This window comes from Stigmatopora argus, chromosome 10 (genome assembly GCF_051989625.1).
Source record: "Stigmatopora argus isolate UIUO_Sarg chromosome 10, RoL_Sarg_1.0, whole genome shotgun sequence".
Classification (NCBI taxonomy): Eukaryota; Metazoa; Chordata; class Actinopteri; order Syngnathiformes; family Syngnathidae; genus Stigmatopora; species Stigmatopora argus.
Genome location: NC_135396.1, coordinates 2,502,383 through 2,526,644, shown reverse-complemented (window position 1 = coordinate 2,526,644; position 24,262 = coordinate 2,502,383). Strand labels below are relative to the sequence as shown.

Here is a 24,262-nt window from a genome sequence, read left to right as displayed (position 1 = left end):
TATAGTAAGGCTTTTTTCGTAAAAAAACGACATAGTATAGTAAGGCTTTTTTTCGTAAAAAAACGACATAGTATAGTAAGGCTTTTTTCGTAAAAAAAACGACATAGTATAGTAAGGCTTTTTTTCGTAAAAAAACGACATAGTATAGTAAGGCTTTTTTTCTTAAAAACGACATACTATAGTAAGGGTTTTTTTCTTAAAAAACGACATAGTATAGTAAGGCTTTTTTTCTTAAAAAACGACATAGTATAGTAAGGCTTTTTTTCTTAAAAAACGACATAGTATAGCAAGGCTTTTTTTCTTAAAAAACGACATAGTATAGCAAGGCTTTTTTTCGTAAAAAACGACATAGTATAGTAAGGCTTTTTTCGTAAAAAAACGACATGGTATAGTAAGGCTTTTTTCGTAAAAAAACGACATAGTATAGTAAGGCTTTTTTTCGTAAAAAAACGACATAGTATAGTAAGGCTTTTTTTCTTAAAAACGACATACTATAGTAAGGCTTTTTTTCTTAAAAAACGACATAGTATAGTAAGGCTTTTTTTCTTAAAAAACGACATAGTATAGTAAGGCTGTTTTTCTTAAAAAACGACATAGTATAGCAAGGCTTTTTTTCTTAAAAAACGACATAGTAGAGCAAGGCTTTTTTTCTTAAAAAACGACATAGTATAGTAAGGCTTTTTTCGTAAAAAAACGACATGGTATAGTAAGGCTTTTTTCGTAAAAAAACGACATAGTATAGTAAGGCTTTTTTTCTTAAAAACGACATACTATAGTAAGGCTTTTTTTCTTAAAAAACGACATAGTATAGTAAGGCTTTTTTTCTTAAAAAACGACATAGTATAGTAAGGCTTTTTTTCTTAAAAAACGACATAGTATAGTAAGGCTTTTTTTCTTAAAAAACGACATAGTATAGTAAGGCTTTTTTTCTTAAAAAACGACATAGTATAGTAAGGCTTTTTTCGTAAAAAAACGACATAGTATAGTAAGGCTTTTTTTTCTTAAAAAACGACATAGTATAGTAAGGCTTTTTTTCTTAAAAACGACATACTATAGCAAGGCTTTTTTTCTTAAAAAACGACATAGTATAGTAAGGCTTTTTTCGTAAAAAAAACGACATAGTATAGTAAGGCTTTTTTTCGTAAAAAAACGACATAGTATAGTAAGGCTTTTTTTCTTAAAAAACGACATAGTATAGTAAGGCTTTTTTCTGAAAAAAACCGACATAGTATAGTAAGGCTTTTTTTCTTAAAAACGACATACTATAGTAAGGCTTTTTTTCTTAAAAAACGACATAGTATAGTAAGGCTTTTTTTCTTAAAAAACGACATAGTATAGTAAGGCTTTTTTTCTTAAAAAACGACATAGTATAGTAAGGCTTTTTTTTCTTAAAAAACGACATAGTATAGTAAGGCTTTTTTCGTAAAAAAACGACATAGTATAGTAAGGCTTTTTTTCTTAAAAACGACATACTATAGTAAGGCTTTTGTTCTTAAAAAACGACATAGTATAGTAAGGCTTTTTTTCTTAAAAAACGACATAGTATAGTAAGGCTTTTTTTCTTAAAAAACGACAAAGTATAGTAAGGCTTTTTTTCTTAAAAAACTACATAGTATAGTAAGGCTTTTTTTCTTAAAAAACGACATAGTATAGTAAGGCTTTTTTCGTAAAAAAACGACATAGTATAGTAAGGCTTTTTTTTCTTAAAAAAACGACATAGTATAGTAAGGCTTTTTTTCTTAAAAACGACATACTTTAGCAAGGCTTTTTTTCTTAAAAAACGACATAGTATAGTAAGGCTTTTTTCGTAAAAAAAACGACATAGTATAGTAAGGCTTTTTTTCGTAAAAAAACGACATAGCATAGTAAGGCTTTTTTTCTTAAAAAACGACATAGTATAGTAAGGCTTTTTTCTGAAAAAAAACGACATAGTATAGTAAGGCTTTTTTTCTTAAAAAACGACATAGTATAGTAAGGCTTTTTTTCTTAAAAAACGACATAGTATAGTAAGGCTTTTTTTCTTAAAAAACGACATAGTATAGTAAGGCTTTTTTTCTTAAAAAAACGACATAGTATAGCAAGGCTTTTTTTCTTAAAAAACGACATAGTATGGTAAGGCTTTTTTCGTAAAAAAAACGACATAGTATAGTAAGGCTTTTTTCCGTAAAAAAACGACATAGTATAGTAAGGCTTTTTTTCTTAAAAACGACATACTATAGTAAGGCTTTTTTTCTTAAAAAACGACATAGTATAGTAAGGCTTTTTTTCTGAAAAAAAACAACATAGTATAGTAAGGCTTTTTTTCTTAAAAAACGACATAGTATAGTAAGGCTTTTTTTCTTAAAAAACGACATAGTATAGTAAGGCTTTTTTTCTTAAAAAACGACATAGTATAGTGAGGCTTTTTTTCTTAAAAAACGACATAGTATAGTAAGGCTTTTTTTCTTAAAAAACGACATAGTATAGTAAGGCTTTTTTTCTTAAAAAACGACAGTGTAGTAAGGCTTTTTTCGTAAAAAAACGACATAGTATAGTAAGGCTTTTTTTCTTTAAAAAACGACATAGTATAGTAAGGCTTTTTTTCTTAAAAACGACATACTATAGCAAGGCTTTTTTTCTTAAAAAACGACATAGTATAGTAAGGCATTTTTCGTAAAAAAAACGACATAGTATAGTAAGGCTTTTTTTCGTAAAAAAACGACATAGTATAGTAAGGCTTTTTTTCTTAAAAAACGACATAGTATAGTAAGGCTTTTTTCTGAAAAAATACGACATAGTATAGTAAGGCTTTTTTTCTTAAAAAACGACATAATATAGTAAGTCTTTTTTTCTTAAAAAACGACATTGTATAGTAAGGCTTTTTTTCTTTAAAAACGACATAGTATAGCAAGGCTTTTTTTCTTAAAAAACGACATAGTATAGCAAGGCTTTTTTTCTTAAAAAACGACATAGTATAGTAAGGCTTTTTTCGTAAAAAAACGACATAGTATAGTAAGGCTTTTTTCGTAAATAAACGACATAGTATAGTAAGGCTTTTTTTCTTAAAAACGACATAGTATAGTAAGGCTTTTTTCGTAAATAAACGACATAGTATAGTAAGGCTTTTTTCGTAAAAAAAACGACATAGTATAGTAAGGCTTTTTTTCGTAAAAAAACGACATAGTATAGTAAGGCTTTTTTTCTTAAAAACGACATACTATAGTAAGGCTTTTTTTCTTAAAAAACGACATAGTATAGTAAGGCTTTTTTTCTTAAAAAACGACATAGTATAGTAAGGCTTTTTTTCTTAAAAAACGACATAGTATAGCAAGGCTTTTTTTCTTAAAAAACGACATAGTATAGCAAGGCTTTTTTTCGTAAAAAACGACATAGTATAGTAAGGCTTTTTTCGTAAAAAAACGACATGGTATAGTAAGGCTTTTTTCGTAAAAAAACGACATAGTATAGTAAGGCTTTTTTTCGTAAAAAAACGACATAGTATAGTAAGGCTTTTTTTTCTTAAAAACGACATACTATAGTAAGGCTTTTTTTCTTAAAAAACGACATAGTATAGTAAGGCTTTTTTTCTTAAAAAACGACATAGTATAGTAAGGCTTTTTTTCTTAAAAAACGACATAGTATAGCAAGGCTTTTTTTCTTAAAAAACGACATAGTATAGCAAGGCTTTTTTTCTTAAAAAACGACATAGTATAGTAAGGCTTTTTTCGTAAAAAAACGACATGGTATAGTAAGGCTTTTTTCGCAAAAAAACGACATAGTATAGTAAGGCTTTTTTTCTTAAAAACGACATACTATAGTAAGGCTTTTTTTCTTAAAAAACGACATAGTATAGTAAGGCTTTTTTTCTTAAAAAACGACATAGTATAGTAAGGCTTTTTTTCTTAAAAAACGACATAGTATAGTAAGGCTTTTTTTCTTAAAAAACGACATAGTATAGTAAGGCTTTTTTTCTTAAAAAACGACATAGTATAGTAAGGCTTTTTTCGTAAAAAAACGACATAGTATAGTAAGGCTTTTTTTTCTTAAAAAACGACATAGTATAGTAAGGCTTTTTTTCTTAAAAACGACATACTATAGCAAGGCTTTTTTTCTTAAAAAACGACATAGTATAGTAAGGCTTTTTTCGTAAAAAAAACGACATAGTATAGTAAGGCTTTTTTTCGTAAAAAAACGACATAGTATAGTAAGGCTTTTTTTCTTAAAAAACGACATAGTATAGTAAGGCTTTTTTCGTAAAAAAACGACATAGTATAGTAAGGCTTTTTTTCGTAAAAAAACGACATAGTATAGTAAGGCTTTTTTCGTAAAAAAAACGACATAGTATAGTAAGGCTTTTTTTCGTAAAAAAACGACATAGTATAGTAAGGCTTTTTTTCTTAAAAAACGACAGTATAGTAAGGCTATTTTTCTTAAAAAACGACATAGTATAGTAAGGCTTTTTTTCTTAAAAAACGACATAGTATAGTAAGGCTTTTTTCGTAAAAAAACGACATAGTATAGTAAGGCTTTTTTTGTAAAAAAACGACATAGTATAGTAAGGCTTTTTTCTTAAAAACGACATACTATAGTAAGGCTTTTTTTCTTAAAAAACGACATAGTATAGTAAGGCTTTTTTTCTTAAAAAACGACATAGTATAGTAAGGCTTTTTTTCTTAAAAAACGACATAGTATAGCAAGGCTTTTTTTCTTAAAAAACGACATAGTATAGCAAGGCTTTTTTTCGTAAAAAACGACATAGTATAGTAAGGCTTTTTTCGTAAAAAAACGACATGGTATAGTAAGGCTTTTTTCGTAAAAAAACGACATAGTATAGTAAGGCTTTTTTTCGTAAAAAAACGACATAGTATAGTAAGGCTTTTTTTTCTTAAAAACGACATACTATAGTAAGGCTTTTTTTCTTAAAAAACAACATAGTATAGTAAGGCTTTTTTTCTTAAAAAACGACATAGTATAGTAAGGCTTTTTTTCTTAAAAAACGACATAGTATAGCAAGGCTTTTTTTCTTAAAAAAGGACATAGTATAGCAAGGCTTTTTTTCTTAAAAAACGACATAGTATAGTAAGGCTTTTTTCGTAAAAAAACGACATGGTATAGTAAGGCTTTTTTCGCAAAAAAACGACATAGTATAGTAAGGCTTTTTTTCTTAAAAACGACATACTATAGTAAGGCTTTTTTCTTAAAAAACGACATAGTATAGTAAGGCTTTTTTTCTTAAAAAACGACATAGTATAGTAAGGCTTTTTTTCTTAAAAAAACGACATAGTATAGTAAGGCTTTTTTTCTTAAAAAACGACATAGTATAGTAAGGCTTTTTTTCTTAAAAAACGACATAGTATAGTAAGGCTTTTTTCGTAAAAAAACGACATAGTATAGTAAGGCTTTTTTTTCTTAAAAAACGACATAGTATAGTAAGGCTTTTTTTCTTAAAAACGACATACTATAGCAAGGCTTTTTTTCTTAAAAAACGACATAGTATAGTAAGGCTTTTTTTCTTAAAAAACGACATAGTATAGTAAGGCTTTTTTTCGTAAAAAAACGACATAGTATAGTAAGGCTTTTTTTCTTAAAAAACGACATAGTATAGTAAGGCTTTTTTCTGAAAAAAACCGACATAGTATAGTAAGGCTTTTTTTCTTAAAAAACGACATAGTATAGTAAGGCTTTTTTTCTTAAAAAACGACATAGTATAGTAAGGCTTTTTTTCTTAAAAAACGACATAGTATAGTAAGGCTTTTTTTCTTAAAAAACGACAGTATAGTAAGGCTTTTTTTCTTAAAAAACGACATAGTATAGTAAGGCTTTTTTTCTTAAAAAACGACATAGTATAGTAAGGCTTTTTTTCTTAAAAAACAACATAGTATAGTAAGGCTTTTTTTGTAAAAAAACGACATAGTATAGTAAGGCTTTTTTTCTTAAAAACGACATACTATAGTAAGGCTTTTTTTCTTAAAAAACGACATAGTATAGTAAGGCTTTTTTTCTTAAAAAACGACATAGTATAGTAAGGCTTTTTTTCTTAAAAAACGACATAGTATAGTAAGGCTTTTTTTCTTAAAAAACGACATAGTATAGTAAGGCTTTTTTTCTTAAAAAACGACATAGTATAGTGAGGCTTTTTTCGTAAAAAAACGACATAGTATAGTAAGGCTTTTTTTTCTTAAAAAAACGACATAGTATAGTAAGGCTTTTTTTCTTAAAAACGACATACTATAGCAAGGCTTTTTTTCTTAAAAAACGACATAGTATAGTAAGGCTTTTTTCGTAAAAAAAACGACATAGTATAGTAAGGCTTTTTTTCGTAAAAAAACGACATAGTATAGTAAGGCTTTTTTTCTTAAAAAACGACATAGTATAGTAAGGCTTTTTTCTGAAAAAAACCGACATAGTATAGTAAGGCTTTTTTTCTTAAAAAACGACATAGTATAGTAAGGCTTTTTTTCTTAAAAAACGACATAGTATAGTAAGGCTTTTTTTCTTAAAAAACGACATAGTATAGTAAGGCTTTTTTTCTTAAAAAACGACATAGTATAGCAAGGCTTTTTTTCTTAAAAAACGACATAGTATAGTAAGGCTTTTTTCGTAAAAAAAACGACATAGTATAGTAAGGCTTTTTTTCGTAAAAAAACGACATAGTATAGTAAGGCTTTTTTTCGTAAAAAAACGACAGTATAGTAAGGCTTTTTTTCTTTAAAAAACGACATAGTATAGTAAGGCTTTTTTTCTTAAAAACGACATACTATAGCAAGGCTTTTTTTCTTAAAAAACGACATAGTATAGTAAGGCATTTTTCGTAAAAAAAACGACATAGTATAGTAAGGCTTTTTTTCGTAAAAAAACGACATAGTATAGTAAGGCTTTTTTTCTTAAAAAACGACATAGTATAGTAAGGCTTTTTTCTGAAAAAATACGACATAGTATAGTAAGGCTTTTTTTCTTAAAAAACGACATAATATAGTAAGTCTTTTTTTCTTAAAAAACGACATTGTATAGTAAGGCTTTTTTTCTTAAAAAACGACATAGTATAGAAAGGCTTTTTTTCTTAAAAAACGACATAGTATAGCAAGGCTTTTTTTCTTAAAAAACGACATAGTATAGTAAGGCTTTTTTCGTAAAAAAACGACATAGTATAGTAAGGCTTTTTTCGTAAATAAACGACATAGTATAGTAAGGCTTTTTTTCTTAAAAACGACATAGTATAGTAAGGCTTTTTTCGTAAATAAACGACATAGTATAGTAAGGCTTTTTTCGTAAAAAAAACGACATAGTATAGTAAGGCTTTTTTTCGTAAAAAAACGACATAGTATAGTAAGGCTTTTTTTCTTAAAAACGACATACTATAGTAAGGCTTTTTTTCTTAAAAAACGACATAGTATAGTAAGGCTTTTTTTCTTAAAAAACGACATAGTATAGTAAGGCTTTTTTTCTTAAAAAACGACATAGTATAGCAAGGCTTTTTTTCTTAAAAAACGACATAGTATAGCAAGGCTTTTTTTCGTAAAAAACGACATAGTATAGTAAGGCTTTTTTCGTAAAAAAACGACATGGTATAGTAAGGCTTTTTTCGTAAAAAAACGACATAGTATAGTAAGGCTTTTTTTCGTAAAAAAACGACATAGTATAGTAAGGCTTTTTTTTCTTAAAAACGACATACTATAGTAAGGCTTTTTTTCTTAAAAAACGACATAGTATAGTAAGGCTTTTTTTCTTAAAAAACGACATAGTATAGTAAGGCTTTTTTTCTTAAAAAACGACATAGTATAGCAAGGCTTTTTTTCTTAAAAAACGACATAGTATAGCAAGGCTTTTTTTCTTAAAAAACGACATAGTATAGTAAGGCTTTTTTCGTAAAAAAACGACATGGTATAGTAAGGCTTTTTTCGCAAAAAAACGACATAGTATAGTAAGGCTTTTTTTCTTAAAAACGACATACTATAGTAAGGCTTTTTTTCTTAAAAAACGACATAGTATAGTAAGGCTTTTTTTCTTAAAAAACGACATAGTATAGTAAGGCTTTTTTTCTTAAAAAACGACATAGTATAGTAAGGCTTTTTTTCTTAAAAAACGACATAGTATAGTAAGGCTTTTTTTCTTAAAAAACGACATAGTATAGTAAGGCTTTTTTCGTAAAAAAACGACATAGTATAGTAAGGCTTTTTTTTCTTAAAAAACGACATAGTATAGTAAGGCTTTTTTTCTTAAAAACGACATACTATAGCAAGGCTTTTTTTCTTAAAAAACGACATAGTATAGTAAGGCTTTTTTCGTAAAAAAAACGACATAGTATAGTAAGGCTTTTTTTCGTAAAAAAACGACATAGTATAGTAAGGCTTTTTTTCTTAAAAAACGACATAGTATAGTAAGGCTTTTTTCGTAAAAAAACGACATAGTATAGTAAGGCTTTTTTTCGTAAAAAAACGACATAGTATAGTAAGGCTTTTTTCGTAAAAAAAACGACATAGTATAGTAAGGCTTTTTTTCGTAAAAAAACGACATAGTATAGTAAGGCTTTTTTTCTTAAAAAACGACAGTATAGTAAGGCTTTTTTTCTTAAAAAACGACATAGTATAGTAAGGCTTTTTTTCTTAAAAAACGACATAGTATAGTAAGGCTTTTTTCGTAAAAAAACGACATAGTATAGTAAGGCTTTTTTTGTAAAAAAACGACATAGTATAGTAAGGCTTTTTTCTTAAAAACGACATACTATAGTAAGGCTTTTTTTCTTAAAAAACGACATAGTATAGTAAGGCTTTTTTTCTTAAAAAACGACATAGTATAGTAAGGCTTTTTTTCTTAAAAAACGACATAGTATAGCAAGGCTTTTTTTCTTAAAAAACGACATAGTATAGCAAGGCTTTTTTTCGTAAAAAACGACATAGTATAGTAAGGCTTTTTTCGTAAAAAAACGACATGGTATAGTAAGGCTTTTTTCGTAAAAAAACGACATAGTATAGTAAGGCTTTTTTTCGTAAAAAAACGACATAGTATAGTAAGGCTTTTTTTTCTTAAAAACGACATACTATAGTAAGGCTTTTTTTCTTAAAAAACGACATAGTATAGTAAGGCTTTTTTTCTTAAAAAACGACATAGTATAGTAAGGCTTTTTTTCTTAAAAAACGACATAGTATAGCAAGGCTTTTTTTCTTAAAAAACGACATAGTATAGCAAGGCTTTTTTTCTTAAAAAACGACATAGTATAGTAAGGCTTTTTTCGTAAAAAAACGACATGGTATAGTAAGGCTTTTTTCGCAAAAAAACGACATAGTATAGTAAGGCTTTTTTTCTTAAAAACGACATACTATAGTAAGGCTTTTTTCTTAAAAAACGACATAGTATAGTAAGGCTTTTTTTCTTAAAAAACGACATAGTATAGTAAGGCTTTTTTTCTTAAAAAAACGACATAGTATAGTAAGGCTTTTTTTCTTAAAAAACGACATAGTATAGTAAGGCTTTTTTTCTTAAAAAACGACATAGTATAGTAAGGCTTTTTTCGTAAAAAACGACATAGTATAGTAAGGCTTTTTTTTCTTAAAAAACGACATAGTATAGTAAGGCTTTTTTTCTTAAAAACGACATACTATAGCAAGGCTTTTTTTCTTAAAAAACGACATAGTATAGTAAGGCTTTTTTTCTTAAAAAACGACATAGTATAGTAAGGCTTTTTTTCGTAAAAAAACGACATAGTATAGTAAGGCTTTTTTTCTTAAAAAACGACATAGTATAGTAAGGCTTTTTTCTGAAAAAAACCGACATAGTATAGTAAGGCTTTTTTTCTTAAAAAACGACATAGTATAGTAAGGCTTTTTTTCTTAAAAAACGACATAGTATAGTAAGGCTTTTTTTCTTAAAAAACGACATAGTATAGTAAGGCTTTTTTTCTTAAAAAACGACAGTATAGTAAGGCTTTTTTTCTTAAAAAACGACATAGTATAGTAAGGCTTTTTTTCTTAAAAAACGACATAGTATAGTAAGGCTTTTTTCGTAAAAAAACGACATAGTATAGTAAGGCTTTTTTTGTAAAAAAACGACATAGTATAGTAAGGCTTTTTTTCTTAAAAACGACATACTATAGTAAGGCTTTTTTTCTTAAAAAACGACATAGTATAGTAAGGCTTTTTTTCTTAAAAAACGACATAGTATAGTAAGGCTTTTTTTCTTAAAAAACGACATAGTATAGTAAGGCTTTTTTTCTTAAAAAACGACATAGTATAGTAAGGCTTTTTTTCTTAAAAAACGACATAGTATAGTGAGGCTTTTTTCGTAAAAAAACGACATAGTATAGTAAGGCTTTTTTTTCTTAAAAAAACGACATAGTATAGTAAGGCTTTTTTTTCTTAAAAACGACATACTATAGCAAGGCTTTTTTTCTTAAAAAACGACATAGTATAGTAAGGCTTTTTTCGTAAAAAAAACGACATAGTATAGTAAGGCTTTTTTTCGTAAAAAAACGACATAGTATAGTAAGGCTTTTTTTCTTAAAAAACGACATAGTATAGTAAGGCTTTTTTCTGAAAAAAACCGACATAGTATAGTAAGGCTTTTTTTCTTAAAAAACGACATAGTATAGTAAGGCTTTTTTTCTTAAAAAACGACATAGTATAGTAAGGCTTTTTTTCTTAAAAAACGACATAGTATAGTAAGGCTTTTTTTCTTAAAAAACGACATAGTATAGCAAGGCTTTTTTTCTTAAAAAACGACATAGTATAGTAAGGCTTTTTTCGTAAAAAAAACGACATAGTATAGTAAGGCTTTTTTTCGTAAAAAAACGACATAGTATAGTAAGGCTTTTTTTCGTAAAAAAACGACATAGTATAGTAAGGCTTTTTTTTCTTAAAAACGACATACTATAGTAAGGCTTTTTTTCTTAAAAAACGACATAGTATAGTAAGGCTTTTTTTCTTAAAAAACGACATAGTATAGTAAGGCTTTTTTTCTTAAAAAACGACATAGTATAGCAAGGCTTTTTTTCTTAAAAAACGACATAGTATAGCAAGGCTTTTTTTCTTAAAAAACGACATAGTATAGTAAGGCTTTTTTCGTAAAAAAACGACATGGTATAGTAAGGCTTTTTTCGCAAAAAAACGACATAGTATAGTAAGGCTTTTTTTCTTAAAAACGACATACTATAGTAAGGCTTTTTTCTTAAAAAACGACATAGTATAGTAAGGCTTTTTTTCTTAAAAAACGACATAGTATAGTAAGGCTTTTTTTCTTAAAAAAACGACATAGTATAGTAAGGCTTTTTTTCTTAAAAAACGACATAGTATAGTAAGGCTTTTTTTCTTAAAAAACGACATAGTATAGTAAGGCTTTTTTCGTAAAAAAACGACATAGTATAGTAAGGCTTTTTTTTCTTAAAAAACGACATAGTATAGTAAGGCTTTTTTTCTTAAAAACGACATACTATAGCAAGGCTTTTTTTCTTAAAAAACGACATAGTATAGTAAGGCTTTTTTTCTTAAAAAACGACATAGTATAGTAAGGCTTTTTTTCTTAAAAAACGACAGTATAGTAAGGCTTTTTTTCTTAAAAAACGACATAGTATAGTAAGGCTTTTTTTCTTAAAAAACGACATAGTACAGTAAGGCTTTTTTCGTAAAAAAACGACATAGTATAGTAAGGCTTTTTTTGTAAAAAAACGACATAGTATAGTAAGGCTTTTTTTCTTAAAAACGACATACTATAGTAAGGCTTTTTTTCTTAAAAAACGACATAGTATAGTAAGGCTTTTTTTCTTAAAAAACGACATAGTATAGTAAGGCTTTTTTTCTTAAAAAACGACATAGTATAGTAAGGCTTTTTTTCTTAAAAAACGACATAGTATAGTAAGGCTTTTTTTCTTAAAAAACGACATAGTATAGTGAGGCTTTTTTCGTAAAAAAACGACATAGTATAGTAAGGCTTTTTTTTCTTAAAAAAACGACATAGTATAGTAAGGCTTTTTTTCTTAAAAACGACATACTATAGCAAGGCTTTTTTTCTTAAAAAACGACATAGTATAGTAAGGCTTTTTTCGTAAAAAAAACGACATAGTATAGTAAGGCTTTTTTTCGTAAAAAAACGACATAGTATAGTAAGGCTTTTTTTCTTAAAAAACGACATAGTATAGTAAGGCTTTTTTCTGAAAAAAACCGACATAGTATAGTAAGGCTTTTTTTCTTAAAAAACGACATAGTATAGTAAGGCTTTTTTTCTTAAAAAACGACATAGTATAGTAAGGCTTTTTTTCTTAAAAAACGACATAGTATAGTAAGGCTTTTTTTCTTAAAAAACGACATAGTATAGCAAGGCTTTTTTTCTTAAAAAACGACATAGTATAGTAAGGCTTTTTTCGTAAAAAAAACGACATAGTATAGTAAGGCTTTTTTTCGTAAAAAAACGACATAGTATAGTAAGGCTTTTTTTCTTAAAAACGACATACTATAGTAAGGCTTTTTTTCTTAAAAAACGACATAGTATAGTAAGGCTTTTTTTCTTAAAAAACGACATAGTATAGTAAGGCTTTTTTTCTGAAAAAAAACGACATAGTATAGTAAGGCTTTTTTTCTTAAAAAACGACATAGTATAGTAAGGCTTTTTTTCTTAAAAAACGACATAGTATAGTAAGGCTTTTTTTCTTAAAAAACGACATAGTATAGTAAGGCTTTTTTTCTTAAAAAACGACATAGTATAGTAAGGCTTTTTTTCTTAAAAAACGACATAGTATAGTAAGGCTTTTTTTCTTAAAAAACGACATAGTATAGTAAGGCTTTTTTCGTAAAAAAACGACATAGTATAGTAAGGCTTTTTTTTCTTAAAAAACGACATAGTATAGTAAGGCTTTTTTTCTTAAAAACGACATACTATCGCAAGGCTTTTTTTCTTAAAAAACGACATAGTATAGTAAGGCTTTTTTCGTAAAAAAAACGACATAGTATAGTAAGGCTTTTTTTCGTAAAAAAACGACATAGTATAGTAAGGCTTTTTTCGTAAAAAAAACGACATAGTATAGTAAGGCTTTTTTTCGTAAAAAAACGACATAGTATAGTAAGGCTTTTTTTCTTAAAAAACGACATAGTATAGTAAGGCTTTTTTTCTTAAAAACGACATACTATCGCAAGGCTTTTTTTCTTAAAAAACGACATAGTATAGTAAGGCTTTTTTCGTAAAAAAAACGACATAGTATAGTAAGGCTTTTTTTCGTAAAAAAACGACATAGTATAGTAAGGCTTTTTTTCTTAAAAAAACGACATAGTATAGTAAGGCTTTTTTTCTTAAAAAACGACATAGTATAGTAAGGCTTTTTTTCTTAAAAAACGACATAGTATAGTAAGGCTTTTTTTCTTAAAAAAACGACATATTATAGTAAGGCTTTTTTTCTTAAAAAACGACATAGTATAGCAAGGCTTTTTTTCTTAAAAAACGACATAGTATAGTAAGGCTTTTTTCGTAAAAAAAACGACATAGTATAGTAAGGCTTTTTTTCGTAAAAAAACGACATAGTATAGTAAGGCTTTTTTTCTTAAAAACGACATACTATAGTAAGGCTTTTTTTCTTAAAAAACGACATAGTATAGTAAGGCTTTTTTTCTTAAAAAACGACATAGTATAGTAAGGCTTTTTTTCTGAAAAAAAACGACATAGTATAGTAAGGCTTTTTTTCTTAAAAAACGACATAGTATAGTAAGGCTTTTTTTCTTAAAAAACGACATAGTATAGTAAGGCTTTTTTTCTTAAAAAACGACATAGTATAGCAAGGCTTTTTTTCTTAAAAAACGACATAGTATAGTAAGGCTTTTTTCGTAAAAAACGACAGTATGGTAAGGCTTTTAAAAAAAAAAACGACATAGTATAGTAAGGCTTTTTAAAAAAAAAAAAACATAGTATAGTAAGGCTTTAAAAAAAAAGACATAGTATAGTAAGGCTTTTTTTTAAAAAAAAAACGACATAGTATAGTAAGGCTTTTTTCGTAAAAAATGCATAATATAGTAAGGCTTTTTTTTTCCTTAAAAACGACTACATTATAGTAAGGCTTTTTTTTCTTAAAAAAACGACTATGTATAATAAGACTTCTCTCCCAGCTGCCTTTGGGCCAGAGGCGGGCTACACCCTGAATTGGTGGCTTTTGTCCGGGTTTCCCCTGCCGATTGTTTTCCAGCAGGTGGCAGTCTGCAATCACTTAAAAATCTGTCTAAAAAAACGCAATCCTCCTCTTCTCGCCATCAAAAATGGACCTAACGTTATTACATATTCAAAACTACCAAAGCCGTACGTCTGAAATCAAACCCTCAAGTTTCTCGTCATACAAGCACAACAGCTCAGTTCATGGGTTCAGAGGTCAGACAATGTCGGACGCCTAATGACCTTTGACCCCCATCGTCCAAAATAGTCTGATAGTGAACGCCAAAAAATTTCTGCAGGCTGACGTCGTGTACATTGCGACATCTGCCCGGATGTCTGACTCCATTTTTAGAACCTGGGAAACACTTGTAAAGCATGGCACTCTAGAGTACAGTGGATGTGGGAGGAGCCCCATCTGGACACGCCCCCGCTTATGTCATCTTGAACGCATAAGTCAAATACATTTAAACACTCCGAAAATCCTTAGGTTGTCTCAAATGACAAGTTCATGTGGGAAAAAGAGTCTCTAAATTGCCTTAACAGATGTACACCAAGTGTATTTTATTACCGAGCTATGTACAATTTATCACCCTGAGAAATTGACCCTCGCTTTCAAATTGTGTTTAAAACCCGAGTTTAGGTTTCAAGTTAAGATTTCAAACTCGGGCTAAGTTTTTTTTTTTTTAATTAGGGGTTCAAACTAGTCTTATGATTAAAAAGTAAACAGGAAATCAATATGAAGTGACCAAGAATTGCCTTAATAATAACGGAAAAAGCCATTTAAATCCTGCAAAAACAGCAAGAAGTGACCTAGAATCGCCTGAAAATTATTTACTATTTAAAATTACATTTTTCTTCATGTTTGCAGCAAGAATAAAAGCATTTCCAATTGAAATGTCATTATTTTTTCCCCGGGCTGCTTAGACATAGAGAATCTAAATCTTCTCACATGCTGGACCAGTTTTAATGTGCCACATGGGAGTTTGGTATCCTCCAGTTTTTGGTTCTTTGGAGTTTTGTTTAGCCAAAGAATGAAGTCATAAAGAAATACAATCAGGGAAAAGTGATACTACGAAAACAACACTCAATATAACGCGCCAAAGGGACACTAAAAGATAAGACGAGGGAAGATAGGTCAGATCGGAGTGTGATGGGGCAAGCAATGTTGATAATGTGTGTTGTTTCTCAACTATATAATCACTAATAACCAACAATTTGAGATATCGGTGTGTGTGTGTGTGTACTCACTCTGTGTTAGTCAAGCAGATTTCAATTGCAGCGTGCGAAGAATCAAATCAGGCCAGGGTCCAAAAATTAGCATGTTGAACACAACTACACAGACAAAAAAAAGAAAAATCACAAAATGATGATGATTATTATTTTTATTGCCAGTTTTTCCATCTTGGATTCTGCAAAATTAGTATATTTGAGCATCGGACTTGGGTTACATTCAAGTGTGCAAATCAGTCTGAAAACACATTTGTTCCATGGCGGCTTTTATGGGAATGTCATACTTTGACGGCATTTTAGAAATACCTGAGAAGCGTGACTAACGTAATGTCATATTTTTGAATGTCAATCATGAAGCAGGCAAGATGTAAAATTGAAAAACAATTCAAGGTAAGATGGCTAATTTCAGGTCATAGTTCATACAAATAATAGCACAATAGGCTCAGAGAATTGTAAACGGAGTCAACACAAAACACTTGAAAAAAATCATATACAATTATTTTTTAAACACAACAAATGAGGCATTTATGGAGGAAAAAAAGCAAAGACATTGGGATTTTTTTGTTAAAAAAATGAAGGTAAACTGTACACAAGGTAGGCAAAGTGGTTGAAATCCATGAACATTTTTTAAAGGCTCGGCAAAGTTCACTAAAGGTTCACATTGATATTCAAGACAAAAATTGGCATTCGCGCGTTTAACTTCTCACATTCATGCGATGTAAATACATATTCATAATGGTTAATCACAATCATATTGGAGTGTGAATTAAACACTTCATGAACCCGCCCAACCTTTTAAACAGTCATCCATTATAACCTGTATGTTAACTCATCCGTAAAAATGAACGAACGCGCAAGATGGCTTTATTTTCATCTCTTTTGAATTCCCAACAATTCAAACTAAAAAATTCTATATTATTTCATCTATTTTCCACGTTTTGTCGATTCCGATGCCCCTATCTTCCACCCGATCAAAAATAACTTAGAATACAACACAACCAAAAAAACGCCAAATCACTGAATTTCTATTTTAAGTCAAGAAATACTTTATTTGAGATATCACACCATGATCCGAATACTTCAAAAATATTCCTGTCGGCTTGGGACGTCGCTAACGAGGACGCCTCCCCGTCAAAATGCATCGGACGTCCATTTTTAGATGAGAACAAAACCCCTTTCGCCGTCAATCAAGGTCGGAGTGATGTCACGGCCTCATAAGTACACCTCAATAGTGTCGTAGATGGCGCGGCGACACAACGGGCATTTGTGCCGGAAAAAGAGTTGACGTAGCAGAATGTCGGCGCAGTCTCGGCACAGGCACAAGTGCCTGCAGGGCAGCAGCACCACCGTCTTCACGCAGTCGTGACAGATGACGCACATTTTTCGGCTTTCCTGCTCGTTCAGAAGCGTCCACAGGTTCTCGGCCGCGGGCATATTGTCCGCCTTCAGCGGTCTGGCCGCGCTGGACGTCGACGGCGGCGGCGGCCGGTCACCGGCTCTCCCATCTGGCGGGCCTCGCTGGTTTTCCTCGCCGTCCCCTCTGTTCTCCCTCTGCGGCCATCTTGGCGCCACGTTCAAAGCGCCGCCACCGCGGCGGCGAGACAGCAGCGGTCGCCAGTTGTTCCTCTCCAGATGGTAAAGACCAAGCGACCACCGTCGCAGGTGGCGCGCGGCGGCGCCGATTAAAGCCGGGGTGGATCGAAGCCTCGCCAAGAGCCTTCGCGTGGCCGGGAAGGAGTCGACCTGAGCCACGAGTCGCCGGGCGACGACGGGATTAAGGTAGGCGGCGGTCGTCAGCGCGATGCCGACGGTCAGGACCAGGCCGTACGCGTTGAGGATGAAGACGCTGACGAAGATGTGCGCCAGCGAGGCCAGGAAGTCCAAGGCCATCTTGCAAGGGGACCAGAGGAACGCCGAGGTCCCCATCAGGCAGCTGTAGAGGAAGGTGACACCGGTCAGGGTGAGCTCCGACGCCATTTGCAGCGGGCTCAACACCGTCTGCCACACGCTGACCGCGGCCCAGTAGAGGTTGAGGGCGGCGATGAAGGCGTAGTTGACCACCGTGTTGACCAGGTAGACCAGGAGGCTGAGCGCGATGCCGCACGCCTCCATCAGAAGCAGCAAGCCGCGACAAAGCTGCTCCTTGCCCCGGAGGAGCACGTGGGCGAGCAGGTAGCCCACCATCTTCAGGCTCTCCAGGAGCCCCTCCAGAGACAGCACCAGGTTCCCCAGCACCGCCGCGGCGCCGTGGGACGTGGCTTCCGCCGTGGAGAGCAAGCAGAAGGCCGCCAAGTTGCCCACCTCCAAAAGGGAGTAGATCAAGAGTCCGGGGAGGTTGATTAGAAAGTGGAAAACAGCCAGAAACGAGCAGACTACCGTGTGGACGAGAAGGAAATTGACGTCCAGGATTAGGCAGACTGCATCGAGGCATTTCCCTATGGTGGAAATAGCAGCGTCTATTGGTCCCATGACACGTTGCTTTCAGTGTGTCACTACACATTCCATGGCAGGGGTTTAGGCTCAGTTACATTCCAATTTTGTTTTTTTGCACCAGACTGCCCGAAAAAGAAACGATTTCAATGTAGCGAACTAGCTACATGAACGCACAACCGGATGTTTGCGTTCAAATACGATTCGGACACTCCCCCCGATTTTCGCTATTTCTTCGCTCACATTTGTTACTCAGAGCCGAATAGTTAACAAATTTACCTCAATAAGACATTGAACGTGTTCAAAAGTATTAGCGAATTGGACAAAGGAAACGCTTATTATGCGTTTCAACACGCGTCCCATCTTGGAGGTGGGGAGCCATGTTTGTTTTGATTACGATTCCCGTAGACATCACACATTGGAGCGCTAGATACGAACAGTCGGGGTCGGCGGCGTTAGTAGTCAGTGGCCATCTTGGAACAGTCTTCTATCGGCTTAATCTATTTTTTTCTCTTATTTTTTTACACGACTCCAACATATTTTCAAACTGTCAAATATAGTTTAAGCATGTAGTTAATTTACTGCATTTCCGACATTAAAAACCTAGCAAAGCAGCAATTTTAAAGTATACATTCCATTAACTCTATGTTTATCAAATGACAATGACAACATTTCTCCTAAAAAGTTGACTTGATTTTTGTTTAAAGTTGATTCTTGTAACATCTGGCTTCCTCACAGAGCATTTAAAAACAACAACAGTCAAACGTGGTGATAAGGTTATGGCTTGGGGGGTGCTTTGATGCTTCAGGACTTGGAGGACTTGTTGATTAATGGAACCATGAATTCCGCGCTGGTCACAACTTCTTTGAGAAGACAATTTATCATAAACCTGGGTTTGAAGGTGTCAATATTTAATTTCAACCACCAGGTATTCTTGGCTTTAGGAGAAATGACCTCAATTTGGTTTATATTTGGTCATATTAATATACGCTTTTCCTTCTGTTACCATACAGTTGCATAATGTGTTCTTCAATGGCCATTTCCACCAATATTTTCACAACTACGTCATTGGTATTTCCTTCCTCATTTGAATCTACCTCAGCCTCCCCAATTTAAACGCACCTTTGTTTTATTTTCCGGTGCGATCTTCGGAAATCCCGTTCCAAGCCTTTGGAGAAATGACGAATGGCGTTTGTTTAAGCGTCTAATCACACATCGGGGATAGACAGGGGCGATGCAAGTACCTATAAAAGGCATTTTGCTTTTGTCTTTGCCATAGAGCTTCTTACTCCTTATATGGTCGTGGACCCTCCCTCTGGTCTATTAGTCAGACAGGCCATCAGCTTCCTGTGTTTGTTTTGTGAAGTTCAAATTGCTTTTGTCCAAATGAACACTTACAAATACGTTGCTGTTTCTGCAGGGATTTCTAAAGTGTCTTTTATGGTACCCACTTTCACTCATGCCGTGGTCTCTGGTGAAAGATGATGGAATTTAGCTTGATTTTAGTCCAGAAAAACATCCTGCCAAGTGGCGGCTTGATGGTTTACGAGGAGCAAAACTTCCGGCTCATCGGCGATAATGCATCCCACGATGACGTAAACGCAAGAATCCGTGGACTGAAAAAAGGTCACTCCCCAAAAGGTGGATGTGTAGAGCGGTCAGGATCAAACTGCGATAACAAAACACCTAACGATCTTCAGGGCTTTTCTTCAAAGAGCCACGAATGACAGGCCAACAGCGATTGACGGTCTCACTTGATAGGTCATTTCCCTCCTTTAAAAAACAGGACTTGCTTTTCTTCATCTTTTGTCTGTACGCACAACCCAAGAATTCCAAGGAACTCCTTTGCCTTTGACCTCAACCTTCAACATGAAAGACTGTTTGGAATATGGTCTCAAGTACAAATTTATGTACAACTTTCTGGTCTGTAAAAATCAGCAACATGCTAAAATTTAAACTACATATAAGAAGTAGCAGAAAAAAATCAAGCTAACAGAACAAAGAAAGTTGTAAAAACATTAAAATAAAAAGTATGTGGCTCCAGTTTTTTTTTACCTAGGTCTACAATGTATTGTGTGTCTGTCTTTGTGATACATTGCCATTGATTGTCAAACTTCTTAATGGAATGCCGTCAAAGTAAATGCCCAATGGCAGTAAATGAGTGTGTGGTCCTCATTTATTCGCCGTTAATCCCATGAAAGGTTTGCAGTTCTTACATTTTCTGGAATTATAATTCGACCAACAGGTGTCGGATATACTGGATGCTTTATTTAGGGATCCTTTCAATCGCGGATGAATGCCAATTTGCCACTAAATTAAAATTCTTCACCAGGGAAAATAAAATAGAACAAAACTTATGCGGAATCTCCGAAAAAACCCCAGTGTTTCTCAGATTGGATAGACTTGGATTCAAACTGTAAAATGAACTATATAAGATGTAAACAACGCTAAAGCGTAAAATCCCTGACTACTAGACATTACAGCATGGATTTTTTTCACAAGATGCCAGAGGGAAAGTATAGTAAAATCCAACTCCGCCCACTCCATGTAATCCCCGTGGTGAAGCCATGTTGGCATCTCGTCCCGCACGGTTATCAAAGTCCCTCTTTGTCACATTCCTGGTTGTCAAGACGGCGTTTTACGAAATTCTAATTCTTCTCCCACTCACCCCTCGGAGCCCCCTCAGCAGACACCAATGACGAGATGCCATGGCCCTCGCCATACCCGCGCAGGAGCAGGGACAATAGGCGTCTCTCATGAGGGGTGGACAACTCCCAGAAACAGGGGTGACCTCAATAGTTTGGAAAGAATGACTTCTTTTCCTCTCCTTCCTTTCCTTCCTTCCTTCAGTGGCTGTTTAGGCCTTGAGCACAACACGAGCCCTGGTGAGGTAAACACTCGTCGTGTGGAGTCATCAATCACACGGGAAAGCCTAACACACCCTCGTACATGGTACGTTCAAATGTATGTAAGGACAGTGTTCCTGTACGTAAAAATACGTACGTAAAGTACGTAAAAGGATGAAGAAAAGGCGGGACGGCAAGGAATACCATTCCTGTGACATCTACCATAGCATCCAGTCATTGGGTGTCCAGCATCTACCAATCCTGGTGCCTCGGAAGGCCATAAAAGACAATACACATCTAAGCTTTCAGCACTTCAACCTGCTGGCCATAACAGCCAAGACAAACAGACTCAAGGAAAGTTTCTCCCCAAGAGGCATGACCATACACAACTCGATTTCTGCACCCAGGAGGACCTAATCAAGACTTAATGCCAACCACTGTTGACTATTTATCCATGTTGACTACTACTTATTTATGTTGACTACAGTAATCCCTCGATTATCGCAGTTAATGTAGACCAGACATGGCCGCGATAAACGAAAAACCGCAAAGTAGGGTCACCCCTATTTTAAAACATATATTTAGGATTTTTTTTCTTGCTTCAGTGCCGAGTCCTAGTAGCAAGCGGAGGATAGGGGCGTGGCTTCCGCTTGTGAGTTTCAGCGTGGATTTTAACAGTTTTATGAACTTATACAAAAACATTTTAATAAAAAAAATTCCCCCAGAAAAAAATCTGTAAAAATAACTGTATTTATTGATTTTTTTTAAATCTGTTTGTTGTCATTTGTGCACTTCTCGACTTATTATGTTGACTACTTATTTATATTTAGTATTACATAATGATTATTTATTTGTCTGTTTGTTTGTTGTTGTTATTTGTGCACTTTGTGGTGAAGCTTGAAATCTCATTCTACTTGTATAATGACAATAAAAGCATTCAATTCAATTCAATATTCAACGGGATACACTTTGGTTAAATGAATAAGGAAAAGTGTTCCTGTGACACTTTGCTGTCAAACATTATTGACGCTCTCATGTAGTGAAGGATTACTGTCCAAACTTTGGACTTTAAAAGATCAAGATTCTCCTAGCCTTTGAAAGCAGCTGCGATCTTTAGAGTGGAACGCTTTCATAATTTACAGTAACTTTGATATGCCGGGCTGTTCTGCACGGATCACCGCCAGTCCACTTGGCAGCCACGTGTCCGACACCGAGGTTTCGGGATCAGCGTCCACCACGCGTCTCGCCGTTCTTTCATCTGCTTCCAAGTGGGCTGAGTGGGAAATTTCATGGCAAAGCCACCAAGATAGTTCTTCCGTGACGTTTTACGACAACATTTGCAGATCACGTGCGACCGTTGAGCCTTCTGATATCGCCTCTCGTGACTGTGATGATCGTACGCTTTTTAAACCGTGAACCGTTGCAAAACCTACATACCATATACACGCAGTTCGTGTTTACTGAACATTCTGTTCAGACTGCTGGAAAAAAAAACATGGCGTGAGCTTCTAAGCCATGCGAAGTTAGCGAATTATGACCTGCTCAACTTTGAGACACTTGGACCACGTTTGTCGCAGCTGAAATAGATGGCGGCGTGGGGCTTGCCCTATAGAGGCTTCAAAATAAGACACTAAGGAATTAATTATCGTTATAAAATACAGATTCACAATAAAAAATGTGAATTTTGATTAACCATGCATGGCCAGTGAAAGAAATCTGTATCCCTCAGAAAGAACGTTCATTCACAAGGAAAGTAGAGGGTGCTGGAGCCTATCCTAGCACAGGGATACGTGGTAGTTTCGATAACATCTGGAGGGCCGCTATGTCTTCTAACTAGGCTGCCAAAATTAATCGATTAATAAATGTACAGCTTTCTCGATCGTGCTAATCGATAGATCATTTTTGGACATTCAAATTAGTACAAATTGTTTACAATTATTGATTTAAAATGAGGAAACACAGGAAATAATCTACAATCTTCATTTGAATTTCATCATAAAACAGAAAGTTGGCACTCATCATTTACTTTCTCGGGCCACACAAAAGGATTCAGCGGGCCAAATTTGGCCCGCGGGGCGCCACTTTGACACCTGTGATGTAGGATGTTGAAGGAAGGCGGTATAGCCGCAGAAAACCCACGCAAGCCCGAGAAAAACATACAAACACCACACAGTGAGGACCCCACCCACCTGGGATCGAACCCAAGAATCCAGAACCAGTCATTGTTGGCCAACAGTTTCAAGACCATTTCCAACCATTAGTTTGGACATGCTACACCCTCTAAAGCAAATAAACTAACCCATTGGACAAATTAGGCAATGACAGTCTGGGAATGTCTTTCGTAATATTTAACCGACTCGTGTGTTATGCGTTCTATTACAGTTTGGCAAAGTGCTTCCACATTCCAGGAAGTGGAGCCAAAGCCATGTTCGCTTACAGTTTACCTGCCAAAAGACCACCAGAGAACCAAAGAGAGATGCGAGCGGCGTAATGTAAATGATATGATGTCTTCTGGCAGGTGTTTTAACATAGTTTTGTATGGCGAGCCTTTCTAATTCCTCCGCTGTCTGTCTTCTGCCCATATTAAGATCGGTAGTCTGCACCGAGAAGGAGGGAGTCAGCCTGTGTTAATCAAAGTTGTTGATCTAGTCAAGACTGTAAATTATTTATATTTATTCTTTGCAAAAGGGAAAGTCATTTTTTTGGCAACCGTGGAGCCAAAAGACACCGATAAATAGAATTAACAAGCACTTGCATGGCATAAATACGGTCTATAAGTGAAAATATAACTGGCGCGCAGCAATTATTATCACACTACTCGGTACTTTATAATACTTAACGAAAACATCGTTAGTACTACAGTCCCCAAATATTAGTACAGTGGTACCTCGAGATACGGGCTTAATTCGTTCCGGGACTGTGTGGTGTTTTGCATGGCAACACGCTCGTAACATAAACTAATTTAAATGAACTTGGATTACGATGCAGACACACTCAAAAATAAGTTGAATCTAACCTTACACTAAACTTCATTCTAATTTTGTTTTAAATTTTGACCCTGACTTTCAGATGCAACCTATCGAGGGTTGTTTGCTTTTGTCTTCCCTTCAAGATATTACCAAAATGATGCACACAAATATCCTCACAATAGGATAACGTTCAACCACTTGCCAACGAGAAGTAGTCTTGAATGAGCGATCGCGGGAGCTAACAGGCTAAGGAAGGAAAAACCCTAACCCTGCTCCTCTCGTATTAGCGATCGCTCCGCCATTTGCACTGACTAACGAGAAAAAAAACACTGAAAAAAATGCAACGCTCCGCCCAGTGCTCGCAGAGATATTACACGAAGGAGTTGCGCCGGGAAAGACAGTGCCCATGATGTTCTTATGAGCAGCTTTTTGCGTCCCCTGTCTGCTCGTATATCAAAATTTGTCTCGTATCTCCAGATAAATATTTGCCCGAATTTTTACTCGTATCTCAAATTGCTCGTATGTCGAGGTACCACTGTATTGCAATACTGGTCGCTTTATATTGTCGGACGACCCTCAAAATCACTTGCATAATGTCGTTGTTATTGTGTAGTTTCCTTACATTAGAACAACAAAACTGATACTAACTGTGATGATCTTTCCCTTTTGAAGAAGTTCCTCCCTTTTCTT

General features: G+C 33.7%; 1 protein-coding gene and 1 long non-coding RNA gene across 2 annotated transcripts in view; both read right to left on the bottom strand.

Annotated features, from left to right (window-relative positions):
* Nucleotides 1–15,461: 15,461 nt before the first annotated feature.
* rnf26 (ring finger protein 26) lies at nt 15,462–18,145 on the bottom strand. Its single transcript, XM_077611362.1, has one exon. It carries the CDS (start codon nt 17,794–17,796, stop codon nt 16,540–16,542), a length of 1,257 nt encoding a protein of 418 aa, XP_077467488.1. The 5' UTR covers nt 17,797–18,145; the 3' UTR covers nt 15,462–16,539.
* A 405-nt stretch (nt 18,146–18,550) lies between these two features.
* The window catches only part of LOC144083475 (uncharacterized), a 35,807-nt gene continuing 30,095 nt past the window's right edge, over nt 18,551–24,262 (bottom strand). Inside the window, exon 3 of the long non-coding RNA XR_013303555.1 lies at nt 18,551–19,619. This is a non-coding gene — a long non-coding RNA (uncharacterized LOC144083475). The remainder of the gene's footprint in view (nt 19,620–24,262) is intronic.

Bases quoted from the DNA above. Each gene is read 5' to 3' on its own strand.
- rnf26 (XM_077611362.1), bottom strand. From the start codon at position 17,796: ATGGGACCAATAGACGCTGCTATTTCCACCATAGGGAAATGCCTCGAT.